We start from the raw sequence: 16384 nt of genomic DNA, 5'->3' as shown, positions 1-16384 counted from the left end.
TCTGGATGGTCCCACTCTGACCACTGGGTACACTGGCTCTTGGATCTAAGGAGGTGTTAATTTAGCCTCTGCCTGAGTTTACACAGCAGGACCCCAGCTGTGAGGCAATGCAAGCTGCCCTGGGGCCTTGGGCCTTCTTTTGGATGTTCTGGGTTTCTCTGATCCAGCTGCAGTTTGTCTGGTAATTTCAGATTGCAAAGGGCCAGGCTTTCATATGCAAAAGCCTCTGTGCACAGCTTGGGTGGGGCGGGGTTTCACAGGATCAACAGGGCGGAGCAAACAGCTATGGCTGCTCCTCAGTCCTGTCCTAAGAGGCCCCGCTTCTCAGTGTCCCGGTAATCGCTGCAAGCGCCTCTGAGAGAAAGCCACCCTCAAGTTCTGACTGATGCCAGACAGTCCAGTTTCTCCCCGTATGAGTCTGGGTCCCCAGAGACTCGCCTGGAACGAGTTCAGAGCAGTCAGGAGCTTGAGACTCCCTCCCAATTGAAAAAGACAACCGTGTCCTCAGTTGCCAGCCCTTTCCACGTGCGCCTCCCCGTACCTCTTCACTTCACTTCTGCACCTCTGAGTCTCAGTGTGCTTTCCTCTTTCCTTCTAGTTGTAGAATTTCCACTCAGCCAGCCTTCCTGTGGTTCTGGATGACGTCCGTTTTGTCTTTTAGTTGTATTTTTGAAGTGGTTGTGCAAGGCAGCAATTTCCGGTGTTTACCTATGCCACCATCTTGATTTCTATTTCATTTAATCTTTACAAACAACCCCTGTGAAGTAACTTTTATCTTCTTTTAAGATGAGGAAACTGAGGCACAGGTTGCTATAGTGCTCTGTTATATGAATATGCTATAATTTATTCATCCATTCTATTCATATTCCTAATTCCTTAAACATTTTAGGACAGGGGTCCTCAAACTATGGCCCGTGGGCCACATATGGCCCACCGAAAACATTTATCCGGCCTGCCGGGTGTTTTTGCTGTCGCTCCCTGTCCTGCTTAGCAGCCGACTCATCCCGGGCCCGCAGTGTGCATGTGTGGAATGTCTGAGGGACAGTGAACTGGCCCCCTGTTTAAACAGTTTGAGTACCTCTGTTTTAGGTATTCAAAGTAATGAATGTGAAAGCATTTGGGTTGCCCATAATTTCAAAATTATCAAGATGTCTAATTTCTGAAAAAGCATTTTTACTTAATAAGTTAGAGGAAACATGTGGAGACCTAAGAATGCATGGATACTGATAGCATTTATAAACTCACTATAGCTTAAATGTAGACTGCCTAGAAAGTTGTGGTGAAAGAAACCTAGAAAGGGTATTCACTCCTTAACCAAATATACCTACAACATGTTATCAACATAAATAATTAATGAGATAATTTACATTTTTTCCTGCTAAGTCTTTGAAATTGGGCATTATTTTACACTAATCATATTTCAGGTGCTCAGTAGATACCTAGAGCTAGTGAATCTAGTATCGGATAGTATAGAACTATTCTTACTTTGAGAACCTCGTATATATTCCATTTGTTTTTTATGTAAACTCAATCAACTGGTAAACTTACTAGAACAAACTAATATTTGGAGGCATTTTCTTATTGTATGACCTTTACTGCCTCGGCTCTCTTTATGCTTTGGGTGCCTACTACCTTCGTTGCTTTGTTTGAAGTTTCTAACAATATTATTTCCTTTACTGTATTTTAGTTGGCTGTCTTGCCACAAATGAGAAGTGACTTCATTTGTTGTTAATCCTCACCTGAGAATATTTTTCCATTGATTTTTAAAGAGTGGGAGGGAGGAGGAAAGACAGAGAGAAACATCAGTGTGAGAGAGACACATCGTTTGTCTCCCAACCAGGGCTGGGATCAAGCCCAAAACCAAGGTACTTGCCCTTGACCGGAATTGAACCTGGGACCATTCAGTCTGAAGGACCATTCAGTCCACAGGTGTACACTTATCCACTGAGCCAAACTAGCCAGGGGCAACTTCATACAGTTTTGTCAGTTACCAAAGGATGAGGCATCTGGCCACCAGAGGTCAGCCTAACTATATTTTAATTCTTTTTTTTTCTTTTTCTTTTTTTAGGATTAATAACATTTTCAGTACTTTTTGAACATTATAATCTAGAAAAGTTTTTAAAAGATAATAGGCTGCAAAATGAAAAGGCAACCTTTGCAGTGGGACAAAATATTTGCAAACCATTTATTCCAAAGGGGATTAATATCCAAAATACATAAGGAACTCATACAACTCGATATCAAAAAATAATTAAAGATGGGAGCAAAAGATCTGCATAGACATTTTTCCAAAGAAGACATATTAATGGCCAACAGGTATATGAAAGGTGTTTAACATCACTAACTATCAGGGAAATGCAAGTCAAAACTACAATAGGATAACACATGGCACCTGTTATGATGGCTATAATCAAAAAGTCAAAAGAAAACTATGTTGGCAAGGAAGTGGGGAAAAGGAAACCTTGTACCTGTTGGTGGGAATGTAAATTAGTACAGCCGTTTTAGAAAACAGTATGAAATAGGTTAAACTTCAAGACAATGAAACTATGGTGTTTAAATTGTGATGTAGCATTTTTTTGTTGTTTACCAGCTTTATTCAAGTATAATTGACAAATTAGATATTTTAACATGATGTGATAGTTTGATATATGTACTCACTACAATTACCACAATCAAACTAATTAACATTATCACCTCAGTTAAAATTAAAAATAGAACAACCATGTGACCCAGCAATCTCACTTCTGGGTATATATGTTCAAAGGAAATAAAGTCACTATCTCAAAGATGTATTTGTACTCCCACATTTACTGCAGCATTATTCACAGTAGCTAATATGTGGAAACAGCCTAAGTGTCCATCAATGGATGAATGGATAAAGATGTGAGATACACGCAATGGAATATGCAGTCTTTTAAAAAGAAGGAAATCCTACAATTTGCAACAACATGGATCAATCGAGAGTACATTCTGCTAAATGAAATAATGCAGATATAGAAAGACAAATACTGCATTATCCTTCTATATGTGGAATCTAAAAAATTCAAACTCTTTAACAGTAGAATGGAAGTTACCAGTAGCTGGAAGGTGGAGGGACTATGGAGGTCCTGGTCAAAGGGTATAGACTTTCAGTGATGAGTATGTTCTGGAGATTTAATGTACAGCATGGTAACTATAGTTAGTAATTAGTATGTATACTTGAAACTTGGAAAGTATAAATCTCAAGTGTTCTCACCACCCACAAAAAATGGTAACTGAGGTGATAATGTTAATTAGTTTGTGGTAATTGTAGTGAGTACATATATCAAAATATTACATCATGTTAAAATACCTAATTTGTCGATTATACTTGAATAAAGCTGGTAAACAAAACAAAAAAGCTACATCACAATTTAAACACCATAGTTTCATTGTCTTGAAGCCTAACCTATTTCTTGAATTTTACTTTTAGTGCTATGGGGGGAAAGAACAAATAATAGCAACTTTGGGAATAAATCTTTTCCTGTCCTTGGGAAACTTAGTTGAAGAAATAACAAAACTAAAGAATTTGTATGGTAAGGCTGTTTAGTTCTGAAATTACAGAAAACTTATTCTTTAAAGGTAAATTATACATGAGCATATATGGAATAGGTGTGGTAATTCAGTTTTGATATGGGAAAACTCTGTACATGGGATATAAAGAAAAAAACAGTAATGGGTTCATTCTAGAATTTACATATGCCTGCAAAGAGACTTTGTCTTATTTCTACTTGAGTGAGCCTTTTACAGCATGTTTTGAGTAATGCAATTAACTGAAATGTACTCAATGATCTTGCAGATGGAATTTGGTTGGAAGGAAAATAATAAAATATAAGAGGACAGAAGAATTAAAAGCCAACAGCTTCTCCTGTCTCAATAAAATAAAGACTTATGGTATGTTTTGAATTTTTCTTTTTCAGATTGAACTAGGTAATAATATTGTAAACTTGAAATTGTATGCATTGTTTCTCTTAAAGATGAAGTTATAAACAGTTCCCTTTATGTTGCTTTAGTGGCATCATCTTTGCTGATCTTGCTTTAAAAAACTTCAATGTATTTTTGTCCAACATATTAACAAGTCAGTTAAGTATAATTTGGGAATTTTGGCTCCCTCAAATAAAAATAGAACATATTTGTACATATAGTTACAGCAGCCCTTCCTCATTCCCTCATTAATTTTTTCAAAAAGATTGCTAAGTCCCTAATATGTACCAGACACTGTTGGGAACTGAATTAGATCAATAGAATGTATAGAAGCCAAAGAAATATTTTTTTAAAGGACTAATATTGACATGAAGCCATACTATATAACCTTATTACTACAACTCAGTGTATATTTGAAACTGGAGATGCTTACTGACTCATTTTTGAAATCACTCCTACAGAATGGCATAAATGGGATTTACTATTTTGGGTTTTGCTTTTTCCATTTAGAGCTATGTTTTTTAGTCCAACCATTTGCAATGTATACTTTAATGTGTTTTCATCACATTTTACCTAGCCACTCCTCCAGTGATGGAAACCTAGAATGCTTCTAATTCTTTACCATCAAAGATGAAGCATCAGAATGCATGTTGGTCTTAAGAAAATTTCTTTGCTTTATTTTCCCAAGAGTAGAATTGCTAGATCATGAGGTGTGTAAATAGTTTGGCTAGGTAATGCTGCCAATTGCTCTTCAGAAAGGTTCTCCCAGTCTATAATTGTTGGTTTCTAAAGGGGGTTCCTTTAGTCTCCTCACTGACATTGTCCAGCTTTCTAATTTTTTGCCAAACTAATGGAATAAAGTGGTATCCCTTTACTCATATGGCTAATAACTTGTGGCTTTTCCCTTCTGTAAATGGGATGTTTTTGTCCTTTGCCCATTTCTTTACTGAAGTTGCCACTTCTTATTGTTGATTTGTAAACTTTGTTCTTATTTTGATGTGATTAAATTCATATTTTTTTGACCTTGTAATTTACCTCGTGAAAGGTATTTCTGTGATGCATTTTTCTAGTTAGTATTCCTGGTATAGAAATTAAGTGTGCCCTGGGCTCAAATTCTGACTATCAGATGTGTGACCTTGGGCTAAGTAGCTTAAGCCTTGTGTAAATGGGGACAATAAAAGTACCTATCTTAACCCTTTGCAGTCCAATTTTATTTTTGGAATTCAAACAGTCTGGTCCAAATTAATTGACAGGATTGAATGTTGAACCGGTTTGCGATGTCGACTTCAGCCTCGATGTTGGACCTGCTCCTAGCGCCTGGTCTGTCGAGTCAGCCTTGACGTTGGACCAAAAAGGGTTAATAGGGTTTGTAGGAGATTTTAAAACAAGTTAACATTTAAGCAGTTTCTAGAATAGTATGTAGCAAATAATGTGCTATATAAATAAATTAATGACTATTCATACATGGTTAATCTCAGATCCAGACTTTGTTGAGCTCTTTATTAGCTTTAATTGTTTACATGTTAGTCTTAAATTTATTATAACATTGATTAGAACTTTTGGTTCTTTGTCATTATCAATCTTCATGGTCATCCTTATCTAATTTCTTTTTTTTTTTTAAGGGAATATATCTAAAGTTTCTCACTTAGGATAATAAAGGGTGTCCCAAAATTCACGCAAGATTTGAATTTTACGCCATTTGTGCCGTAAAGTGTTGCCAACGGGGAAAAAAAGCGTGACAGCTGACAGTTCAGGGTTATTAAAAATGGAGCGCTACACAAAAGAACAACGCATTTTCATTGTTGAGCAATATTTTAAAAATAATGAAGGTTTGGCAGCCACAGTTCGCAATTTTCGTACAAAATATGGTCGGAATAGTGATTTAACTTCATCAACTGTGAAGAGATTAATTAAAAAATTTAGGGAGACTGGATCAATCAGTGATCTTAAACACCCTGGCCGTCCTTCAACAAGTCGTTCAACACAAAACATCGAAGCAGTTCGTGAGAGTGTTGCTAAGAGTCCAGGGACATCAATTCGGCGCCGTGGTCAAGAATTGGACTTTGGGCCTAAATTGCAAGATATGGATGTGGACGACATGTGGTTTCAACAAGACGGTGCCACATGCCATACAGCCCAAGAAACAATTCAATATTGCATGACTCATTTCCTGGTTGTGTAATTTCCCGTTTTGGTGATCAGAATTGTCCGCCCAGATCATGCGATTTAACGCCGTTGGACTTTTTTCTTTGGGGTATTTTGAAGTCTAAGGTTTATGCCAACAAGCCCACGACCACCCACACCTTGAAGGAGGAAATTGAGTGCTGTATCAACGAAATTCAGCCACATTTATGCACAACGGTCATGGAAAATTTCAACAAAAGAGTGTGGTATGTGCCAGCAAAGCTGTGGAGGCCATTTACCTGATATGCTATTCCATACATAACCCTATACTGTATCAATAAGAAATTTACAATTTTTAATTATAAACCTGTATTTTCTATCAAAATTACTTCTTGCGTGAATTTTGGGACACCCTTTATTTGCTAAAAGATTTTGGTTAATAACCTTTACCAAATTGAGAAAGTAACTTTCTTTTGCTAGTTTGGTAAGAATGTTTTACTTTGTTTTTTTAAAGCATGAATAGGTGTTGATCAGGAACTAACAAAGGTTAAATATCCACAGTTGATAAATTTATCTGTTGTTTATTTGTTTGCTTTATTGACTTATTTTAGAAATTTTCCCAAGTTGGGAAAGTCTTTTCCTGGGATAAGCTCTATCTGATTATAACATATTTTTCTTTTCTTTAATACACAATTAGTCTTGTTGGGTAATATTTGGAATTTTTGCAAGTGAAATGGGCCTATACTTTTCCTATTTGGTTCATATCTAGGTTTAGAATTAATATTTTATTCATAAAGGAGTTAGTCAGTTTATACATATTTTTCTTTTTTTCTGGAACAATTTATGTAAAATAGATATGAATCTTCTAGGAATTAGTGGGACTCTGTTATAAAACCATAGTGTCTTGATATTTTTAATAGGTAGTTTTTACCTTTCTTTAATACTTACTAACCTATTAAAGTTACCTGTTTATTCCTGTATGGATTTCAGTGTTTTATATTCTAGAATTTAGCCATTTCATCTAGAATTTCCTATTTTAGTATGTTTGTACAGTTTGTTTGTTTTTTAGTCTTTGTTATTTTTAAACGTTTTTGATAAGTCTTGCCAGTTTTGTTTTTTATTTCATATTTTCAGAAAATATTTTAGTTTTATCTGTCTTTATTACTATTTTATATACTAATTTCACTTCTGCCTTTATTATTTCCTTCCTGCCTTATTTTGCTGTTGCTCTTTTGCATTATCTTGAATTCTTAACTTGTGGATATTTATTTTTAAACTTGTAGATATTTAAATTTCCTTGTTTTTCTCATCAGTGTATTCAAAGCTATACATTTCTTTTATGTACTGGTTTGGCCATGTCCTATAAATTATGCCTTGCAGGTAGTCTATATTGTTATTCGGTATTAATATTTTTAATATCCTTTATAATTTCCATTTTAACCCCTGAATCATTTATGTCTCAGCATAGGATTATTTTTTTCTTTTTAATTTATCTTTATTATTGAAAGTATTACAGATGTCCCTTTTGTTGTCTTTTTCCCATTGACCTCCACCCTGAACCCGCCCTTCCCAGGAGATTACTTTTAAGTAACACTTAATATCTGCTTTTTTTGTATTGTGGTCAGAGATTTAGTCTGAATGAAATGACCCTAATTATACTTTATAACCTTATGCATGATCTATTTGTGTGGTGCGTACTCAAATATCTACAGTGGGGCCTTGACTTACGAGTGTCCCAACTAATGAGTTTTTTTGAGATACGAGCCGTCTCTTGGCCGAATTTGGGTTACGAGCCAGCTTCAGATACCCCACCGCTAGTTGGCGCAGCGAACTCACAGTGATTTGACGTACGAGTAATTTGAGTTATGAGCTCCGTCACGGAACGAATTAAACTCTTAAGTCAAGACCCCACTGTATTGGTTGGTATTGTTCTGTTTACTTATGTAATACTCAAAGTATGTTAATATTTTAACTGTTTTTAATGCTTTTTGTATCTCTGCTTATATATCCCCCTTCAGTTCTATCAGTGGTCACTTGAGAAATTTTGAGTATGTGTTTTCAGGTGAATATATGATAAGAACAGCAAGTCTCAGATAACATTGAATAACATCGTTTCATTCAGGGTCACTTCCTTAAAATGTTGATGAGATGCCATAGGAACCTGACTCTTGTTTATATCAATTAGCCTATGGTAGCACCATTTTGTTAAAAATTGCACAGCCTATTAGCAACATTAAGTGAGGATTTAACTGTATATCACTTTATTTAATTTCTTTTACCAATATTATCATCCATCTCTGTTCCTTATAATTTTTGGCTTAAAATCTTTTCTTGTTGTTGTATGTTAAAATTGCTATATTTTTTCATCATTTTTTTTTTCCTTTCTGCGTGGTTTCTTTTGTGTGTGTGTTTTTTTTTTTTGCTTTAAAATGTCTTTTGTTAGCGACATATTATTGAGTCTTGTTTTGTTTTTTTAATTCAGTGTATCTGCCTTTTAATTGTGAGTTTTAACCTGTTTACATTCAGTGTAATTCCTATTGTATTAAGATTTATACCTGCCATCTTCTCATACCTGTAGAGTGGGGTCACATGACTACCACCTCTGGGTCCCAGCAGAAGTCCTAATTAATATCTAGCACAGTGGTTCTCAACCTGTGGGTCGAGACCCCTTTGGCCAACGAACGACCCTTTCACAGGGGTCGCCTAAGACCATCCTGTATATCAGATATTTACATTATGATTCATAACAGTAGCAACATTACAATTATGAAGTAGCAACGAAAATAATTTTATGGTTGGGTCACAACATGAGGAACTGTATTTAAAGGGCCAGAAGGTTGAGAACCACTGATCTAGCAGCTGTACAAGCAGGACACGTATCTTAAAACTAATCCCACCAAGCATTTCTAAAGGTAAAAGAATATAAAATAGTTTTATAGCTCTCTACTTGGAGTTTGGGGCATAAGGGATCTGCTTTGTGGAAGTAATTTTCTGGGCGAGAGCTGCATATGTAAAAACAAACTGGCCCAGATATGTACCAACAAAGGATTAAAATGGGCCTAGGCTCTCCTTCCCAATTTTATGATTTTAGGAACCATTCCCAATAGGAAAATCTGCCTAAGCCTATGAAATAGAGATGGGAAAGTTAAGATTTCTTGTTCAGCATCCATGTTCTTGGATACTCATAGTTAGACAGACAGTAATGTTACCTAGTGCTTTCAGGCTTTAATATCATGTGTCTAGTCTTCTCATTTACAGGTGAAGGCTACCTTTCCAGATAGTCCAACAGCTAAGTCACCAGTTTCCAAGGGCATTTGTACCACTTATGGAAAACGTCGGATCCGTTCATAGCAGATGTCCTTAACAACTCATCCCACCATCCCCTGCACAAAATTTGCTGCACCAGCAGACTATGAAGCTGACCACTGAGCTTCTTTTCATTACCAAGTAGATATAATATCCCTGACAACAAAACAGAGGACACAAGTGTCTCTTCACAGTATCACAGCCAGGTGAGACCACGCTAAGAAAATCTGCTTGCCTATATGAGGACCCCTTCTCTTCTTGGGTAGCCAGGATTTAAAGGAGAGACTCCAACCTGTGCCGCTGGTAAGTGACTAACTTTTACACACTGAACTGGTCCTGAGAACCAAGATGTCTTCTTTGTAAGTGAAGACTATACAACATAATCCTGAACTGCATAGTGGTGCAAGCCAAAGGCATACTGTGTGTGTAACGGACTCAGAAACAGGCAAGTTAATCTTGGTAAAAGGATTTTTCATCTTTTGTTCTATTTGCCAGTGTTAGTGTTTTGCTGGCTTCAATTGTTACTTTCTGGTTCCTTTTTTCCTATCCTTATGGGTCCCAGAATTCCCTCTCCTGATCGCTTAACAGAATCAGAAAGTGAGGAAGAAGAAAGTGCTAACTACCTAAATGAGAGTTTTGGGGAAGATTGGGATTACTCTGAAGAAGAGGACCCTGTGGTGCCCAACCTGACACGTCTGGAGAGTCTTGCCTGGCAGGTTAAGTGCCTTTTAAAATATTCAACTACTTGGAGACCTTTAAATCCTAATTCCTGGTTATATCATGCTAGACTCTTAGATCAGGACACACCGGTCCATATACTTCGAGAGATAGGTCTAAGACTCTCCTATTGCTCCCATTGTGTACCCAAACTGGAACCAATTCCTGAGTGGCCACCTCTGGCTTCTTGTGGAGTCCCACCTTTTCAAAAGCCGCTGACAAGTCCCAGCCGGCTTTCCAGAGATCACGCCACTCTAAATGGAGCGCTGCAATTTGCCACCAAACAGTTAAGCCGAACCTTGAGTAGAGCCACTCCCATCCCTGAATTTCTAAAACAGATCCCTAATTCATGTGTTTCTGGTTGTTGCTGTGGCTGGTTAACTAAAACAGTTAAGGAAACAACCCGCACTGAACCCATCAACACCACTTACTCTTACACTGACTTCCAAAAGGCAGTTAACAAACTACTAACTGCATCACTATAAAGAGTCACCATTTGCTCTGGTGTCCTATGTTTCTGATTGAGAAAGTAGTACAAGTTACACAGCCCAGAGCTGAGAAAGGAATGCCTTCTCAACCAAACTGCCCTGCCCTGACAAGCTGAGTATCTATCCAAGAGGCCCATCAAGTCAACTACAGAAAATATGCATGTGAGCACCCACTTTGACAGGCCCTGTGGATAAAACAAGAACTTCAATAGAGAATTCGTAAAAAGGGACTGTTGCAAAAAATAAATTGACTATTCTCCTCATTCAGTTCTCCCCCCAATTTACTCTGCCTAACTGAATAGACTCTAACTCTAGATATCTAATGATTAATGGGAAGGACAGAGTAGGCTACTCTCTCTTTTCTTACCCAGCCTTCACAACAGCCATTGTGGAAAGTGGGAGGTTAGCTACTCCCAATAGTACCTTCCTAAGCATACTCTTCTCTGACATTAATTTTAGGGAGGTAGTTAAAATTGAATAACTCCAAAAGAAAATGGTGGGAATATGATTTATCTCACAGTTTTTATATAAATAGGTCTGCACATGGCATTAAACAGGTACCTGTTCTGTAAGAAATATATTTCCTGCATCTTGGCACCCAGACTTTAGTCAAGAGGAAATTAAATACATTCCAAAAGACCAAAGAGAAAGGATTATTAAGAGAGCATTTATGTTTTCTATACTAACTGCTAGTGGATTAAAGTGTTTCAGTCTGTATGTTTCCTGGAGCAGCACTTAATGCACTTTCCCATCCATTGCAAACTTTCCAGGATCGCTTCTAACTGTAAAGAACCTTACTATGGAAAGTCTCAGCCTAATATAGCCTGAAGTTAGAGTTTTTTTAGTATCATTGTTTTCCTACATAGATTAGCTTTAGATCTATCTGAACAAGGAAGTATATGTACTCTTGTAAATGGGCCTTGCAGTGTTTATTTAGATGAGTCAAAATGTAGAAGTCAACATAAATAAAATGCATGAGACCGTTAGATCTTTTCACACCATAAAGACTGAAAACTGTATGATCCTGGTTGATGGCATCTAAAGAATTCAGAAAATAGATTGTTAAAGATGTATCTTATACACCCTTATTTTAGTTTTGCTTTTTCCTATTCTCCATAACTGTCTACAGTTATGGCATCAAAACCTTAAAGCATTAATGGAATCACAATTTCTATAAATGTGTAGCAACTTTAGGAGATAGAAGGATGTTTATAACCTAATGGGTATTTCTGCTGAGCCTTAGTTGTCTTCAAGAAAAAAAAGGAGGGGCTAGAAAAAATGTTTGGTAGTGGAAAATTATTGAACTGAAACCGTATCATACTGTTAGTGTAACTGAATGTATCAAAAACTGTTCCTATGTAGATGTTTTCTGTGAAACTGGTTTTTAAAATGTTACAATCTGTTTTATAAGGGGAGGTGGGAAAGATAGAGAAATCTAAAAATATGTTGATGTTTATGTACTTATATATGTTCCTTTTTCTCTGTGTGTGTGTGTGTGTTGCATGTGTGCGTGTATGTATAAAAATGCCTTGCTCATAAACTCGTTTTTGCTATTCACTCTTAAAGGAATCCTTTCCCCAACTTTGCAGCTGAATAAACCAACAGCTTTGTACATGCTGAACGGAGTATGGTCATTTATTCTCAACAAATGAAATAGATCCTGCTGTGCTTAAGGCATATTCAACATTCACTAAGTGCTAAGTAAAATCAGTATATGTAGTGCCTGTGTCTATACAGTGTCTCTGATAGGAGGTGACTTGGCAACTCTGAGAAAGAAACATACTTGAAGAGGATAATGTGAGATGTTGTCAAGACCCACATTTGAACCCATTTGTTTACACATTAAGTAATTACAGGTTGCACAAAAGGATAGGCACCCGAATAAGCCTTAATCCTTCACTTCTTTTTGTGTGTCATAAATGTGGGGTTAGGGGTGAATTTACCACTTTCATACTCACCTTACATGCACCTTTGGTCAAGTGCAGTCACCATAATTAGGATAAAGAAGGGCACATTTATTCTCTATAGAAATATTTACCAAAGGACTAAGGAAACAGGATTTCTAAACCAGTGGATTTAATGTTAAAGGTATTCTCTCACAGAACGGATAGGCAGCCTCCTTTTTGTTGACGTTGTCCAAATACCTTGAGCCCAGAAGACCACATCATGTATTTTAAACCCATCAGCTTCCTAAGAAAAAAACATCAATGCATTGCAGGAGGAGGACAGATGTTAGGTCAGCTTTGGGGGCTTATCCTCCGGAGTTCCTATCACAACTATCCAACTAAAAAACTGCTCTCATGAAAACAGTGTTAGAGTAGATTGTTAGAGCAATTTATGGACCTTAGAAGTCACTTCGGTTATTTTCTTATTGATACACTAGAGGCCCAGTGCACAAAAATTTGTGCACTCAAGGTGGGGATAGGGGGTTCCCTCAGCCTGGCCTGTGCCCTCTCGCAGTCTGGGACCCCTTGGGAGATAACGACCTGCTGGCTTAGGCCTGCTCCTGGGTGGCAGAGGGCAGGCCCAATCCCTAGGTGCTGTCCCTGGTCAGGCTCAGAGCAGGGTCGATTGGGGAGTTGGGGCGCTGCCCCCTGTCATGCACAGAGTAGGGCGATCGGGAGGTTGTGATGCCACCCTCAGTCACATTCAGGGTAGGGCCGATTGGGGGGTTGGGGCACCGTCCCCTGTCACACTCAAGGCAGGGTCAATGGGGAGGTTGCGGCACCACCCCCTGTCATGCACAGAGCAGGGCCAATCAGGGGGTTGGGGCACCGCACCCTGTCACACACCCAGCCGCAGGGCAATCAGGGGTTGGGGAGCTCCCCCCTATCAGGCACAGAGCAGGGCTGATCAGGGTGTTGGGGTGCCTTTCCCTGTCACGAACAGAGCAGGGTAGATAGGGAGGTTGTGGCCCCACCTCCTGTCACACACAGAGCTGCAGGGCGATCAGGGGGTTTGGGCGCTGCCCCCTGTCACGCTGATCCCGGTGCCGGGAGGTCTCAAGGCTCCGCTGATCCCGGTGCTGGGAGGCATATTACCCTTTTACTATATAGGGTAGAGGCCTGGTGCATGGGTGGGTGCCGGCTGGTTTGCCCTGAAGGGTTTCCTGGATCAGTGTGGGGGTCCCCACTGGGGTGCCTGGCCAGCCTGGGTGAGGGGTTGATGGCTGTTTGCAGTTGGTCACACACCCTTCAGGGTGGGGGTCCCTACTGGGGTGCCTGGCCAGTCTAGGTGAGGAGCTGAGGGCTGTTTTCAGGCTGGGGGTGACTGAAGCTCCCAACTGCTCCTTTTTTTCTTTTTCTTTTTTATTCTGGGCCAGCTTTAGCTTTGAGGCTTGGCTCCAGCTCTTAGGCCTCCGCTGCTGAAAGTAGGTTTCTGGCCTTTGCTTACAATGTTGCGATCCTGCTGGCTGAAGCCCTGGCAGACTAAAGCAGGTTTCTGGGGTTTTGTGTAGCTTCTATATTTGTTATATAGTTGCTTAGAGTTGCAGCTCAGAGGCCTGCAGCGGCAGACGGGGAACATTGGAGTCCTCCGTCACTGAAGCAAGCAAGCCTCATGTTAGCTTCAAGCTGCCTGGCTGCCAGCCGCCATCTTGGCTGGCAGTTAATTTGCATATTGCCCTGATTAGCCAATGGGAAGGGTAGCGGTCGTATGCCAATTACCATGTTTCTCTTTTATTAGATAGGATAACTACTTTTTTAAAAAAAAAATTTGTCTTTATTGTTGAAAGTGTTATATATGTCTCATTTTCCCCCCATTGACCCCTTCTAGCCCATCCCAGGCCTTCACCACACTAGTGTCTGTGTCCATGGGTTATACATATATGCATAATACTCCTACATCTTTAATAAATGATTATCTGATTTTTGGCTCCATTGTTAGAGAACTCATTATCTTTTGGGAACCCATTAGTTTTAAGTATCTCTAGTTAGAAATTTAGTCATTCATCTAATAATGTTAGGAATTATAATCCAGATACTGGGAGTGCAAAATTAAATAAGATACTATATACATAAGATATTTGTTTTAAAATATATTGAGCCAAGATAAATTATCCCAAATCATTTGGCTATTGATACTATTTCTGTTCTCTGATCATATTAAATGAGCTTAATCCGTATACTGGTTCTAAAATATTTTAAAGTTGGGGCAGCCATCCAAATGTGTAAGTTCATGTGAAGGTACACTCCAACCGTTAAGCCCCGCAAGGGAAAATCAGCTAAGGATATAAAGTAAGTAGGTATTTTACACAGACTTAAGTTGTGAATGCTAAGTTCACAAGACAGTGGCATACAAAGGTAGTAGACTGGGTTTGTTATTTTCTTGTTTGTGTTTAAAAGAGTTACTTTCTCATTCTTTGCAATGAAGGGAAAAATTAGTATTTTAATTCTAATACTTGATAAGTAGCACAGTTCTGGCAGCTCTTCATTTCAAGAAAAGTCCACAAATTTGGATCACCTATCTTTTCCTACCAGAGCCCCCAAAAGACACAAGGATTTGAAGCACAAGGTATCCGGAAAGGTGAGGGTGAGGAGCAGAGTTGGAAGCAAGGGGATTATTTGAAAAGTTTATTTGTGCCCTCCTTTTGTAGCCAGGTGACTATACCTCTTTCTAGCCAAAGACTGGAGGCTTGCTTCTGGAGAAATTGAACCAAAGTCCCAGTTAGACTAAGAACTGGTACCTGGGGGACAGTGGTAGTGAGGTACTATCCTGAAAACACGAAGATGAGAGAATGTATTCTGAACATTATGAGCCATCAGTCCCTTTTGTCCACCAGCTACATAATCTGGTAGCCAGGCTTACACCCAGCCTTGTCCACCCAATCCAGAAAGATGAACAATTAAAAAAGAAACAAAACAACTGGCCACCTGATTATTTGTAGCAGTGAAACCCTGCTCATTCAGACACGGCTTTCAGTCACTTGAACTCACCATGAACTGGTGGCTAAGAATCATTAGACATTTGAGGATACCTTCAACAATGAAAGATGAGTACCAAAACAAAAGAACCTGGGGGGGAAAAAAACAGGAAATAGTGCAGGGAACATAAAACTCCCAAAGAAGCTATAATAGTCTCAGAAATTTAGGAGAATATATTGCATCCATGAAATAACAGGATGCTATTAAAAAAATGAAGAATCAGAAAATAAAAGTATTGGGAAAAATAGGGAAGTCAAAATTAAACATTCAGTAGATGTGTTAGAAGATAAGCTGAAGAAATTTCTGAAAGTAGAATAAAAAGGCAGACATGAAAAATAGGAAAATAAGATCAGAATGGGATGCAACATCTGATAAGAGCCTCAAAATGAGAGAACAGGTGAATAGAGAACAAAAAGAAGATTTCCCAAAAACAGGACATGAGTCTCCTAACAATCTACGGAGTGCCCATCACAATGAATTAAAAAAATCCAAGAGCACATCATGATATTTTAGGATCCCAGGGTTAAAGATCCTAAAGCTTTCCCAAGGGAGAAAACAAGGTTTACAGAAAATGGTGTTTTAAGAATGGCATTTAGACTTTTTGGTAGCAACACTGGGTGTTAGAAGACTATGAAAGTAAGGCCTTCAAATTTAAAAATTCTGATATAGAATTCTATATCCAGCCAATCCAGTATGGGGCTAAAATAAAGGTCAAGACTTGCATGGTCTCAAAATTTTACCTTACCCTTTACCCTTCCTTAGGCTACTGGAGGATGTGCCTCCCCAAAACAAAGGAGTAATCTAAGAAGGTGTGGGATCCTGAAAACATAAGATCTCACAAAGGAATACAATGAAGGAAAATCCCCAGGATGACTCTTGTGTCAA

At 38.5% G+C, this 16384-nt stretch overlaps 1 protein-coding gene across 2 annotated transcripts in view; it reads left to right on the top strand.

The window, feature by feature from the left end:
- Positions 1-12198, top strand: part of DCAF16 (DDB1 and CUL4 associated factor 16) — a 15058-nt gene extending 2860 nt beyond the window's left edge. The window contains exons 2-3 of one of the 2 annotated variants that reach the window (XM_006775849.2): positions 3818-3912; positions 9325-12198. In XM_006775849.2, coding sequence (XP_006775912.1) covers positions 9924-10574 — 651 coding nt within the window. In that variant the 5' untranslated portion in view covers positions 3818-3912; positions 9325-9923 and the 3' untranslated portion in view covers positions 10575-12198. Of the gene's footprint in view, positions 1-3817; positions 3913-9309 lie in introns of both variants that reach the window. The other variant, XM_006775850.2, reaches the window with a different exon arrangement.
- The last annotated feature ends 4186 nt before the right edge of the window (positions 12199-16384 follow it).

The sequence above is a fragment of the Myotis davidii genome, unplaced genomic scaffold (assembly GCF_000327345.1).
Source record: "Myotis davidii unplaced genomic scaffold, ASM32734v1 scaffold204, whole genome shotgun sequence".
Classification (NCBI taxonomy): domain Eukaryota; kingdom Metazoa; phylum Chordata; class Mammalia; order Chiroptera; family Vespertilionidae; genus Myotis; species Myotis davidii.
Note: the sequence above shows the minus strand (reverse complement) of the source record. Positions and strands in the feature narration are given on the sequence as shown.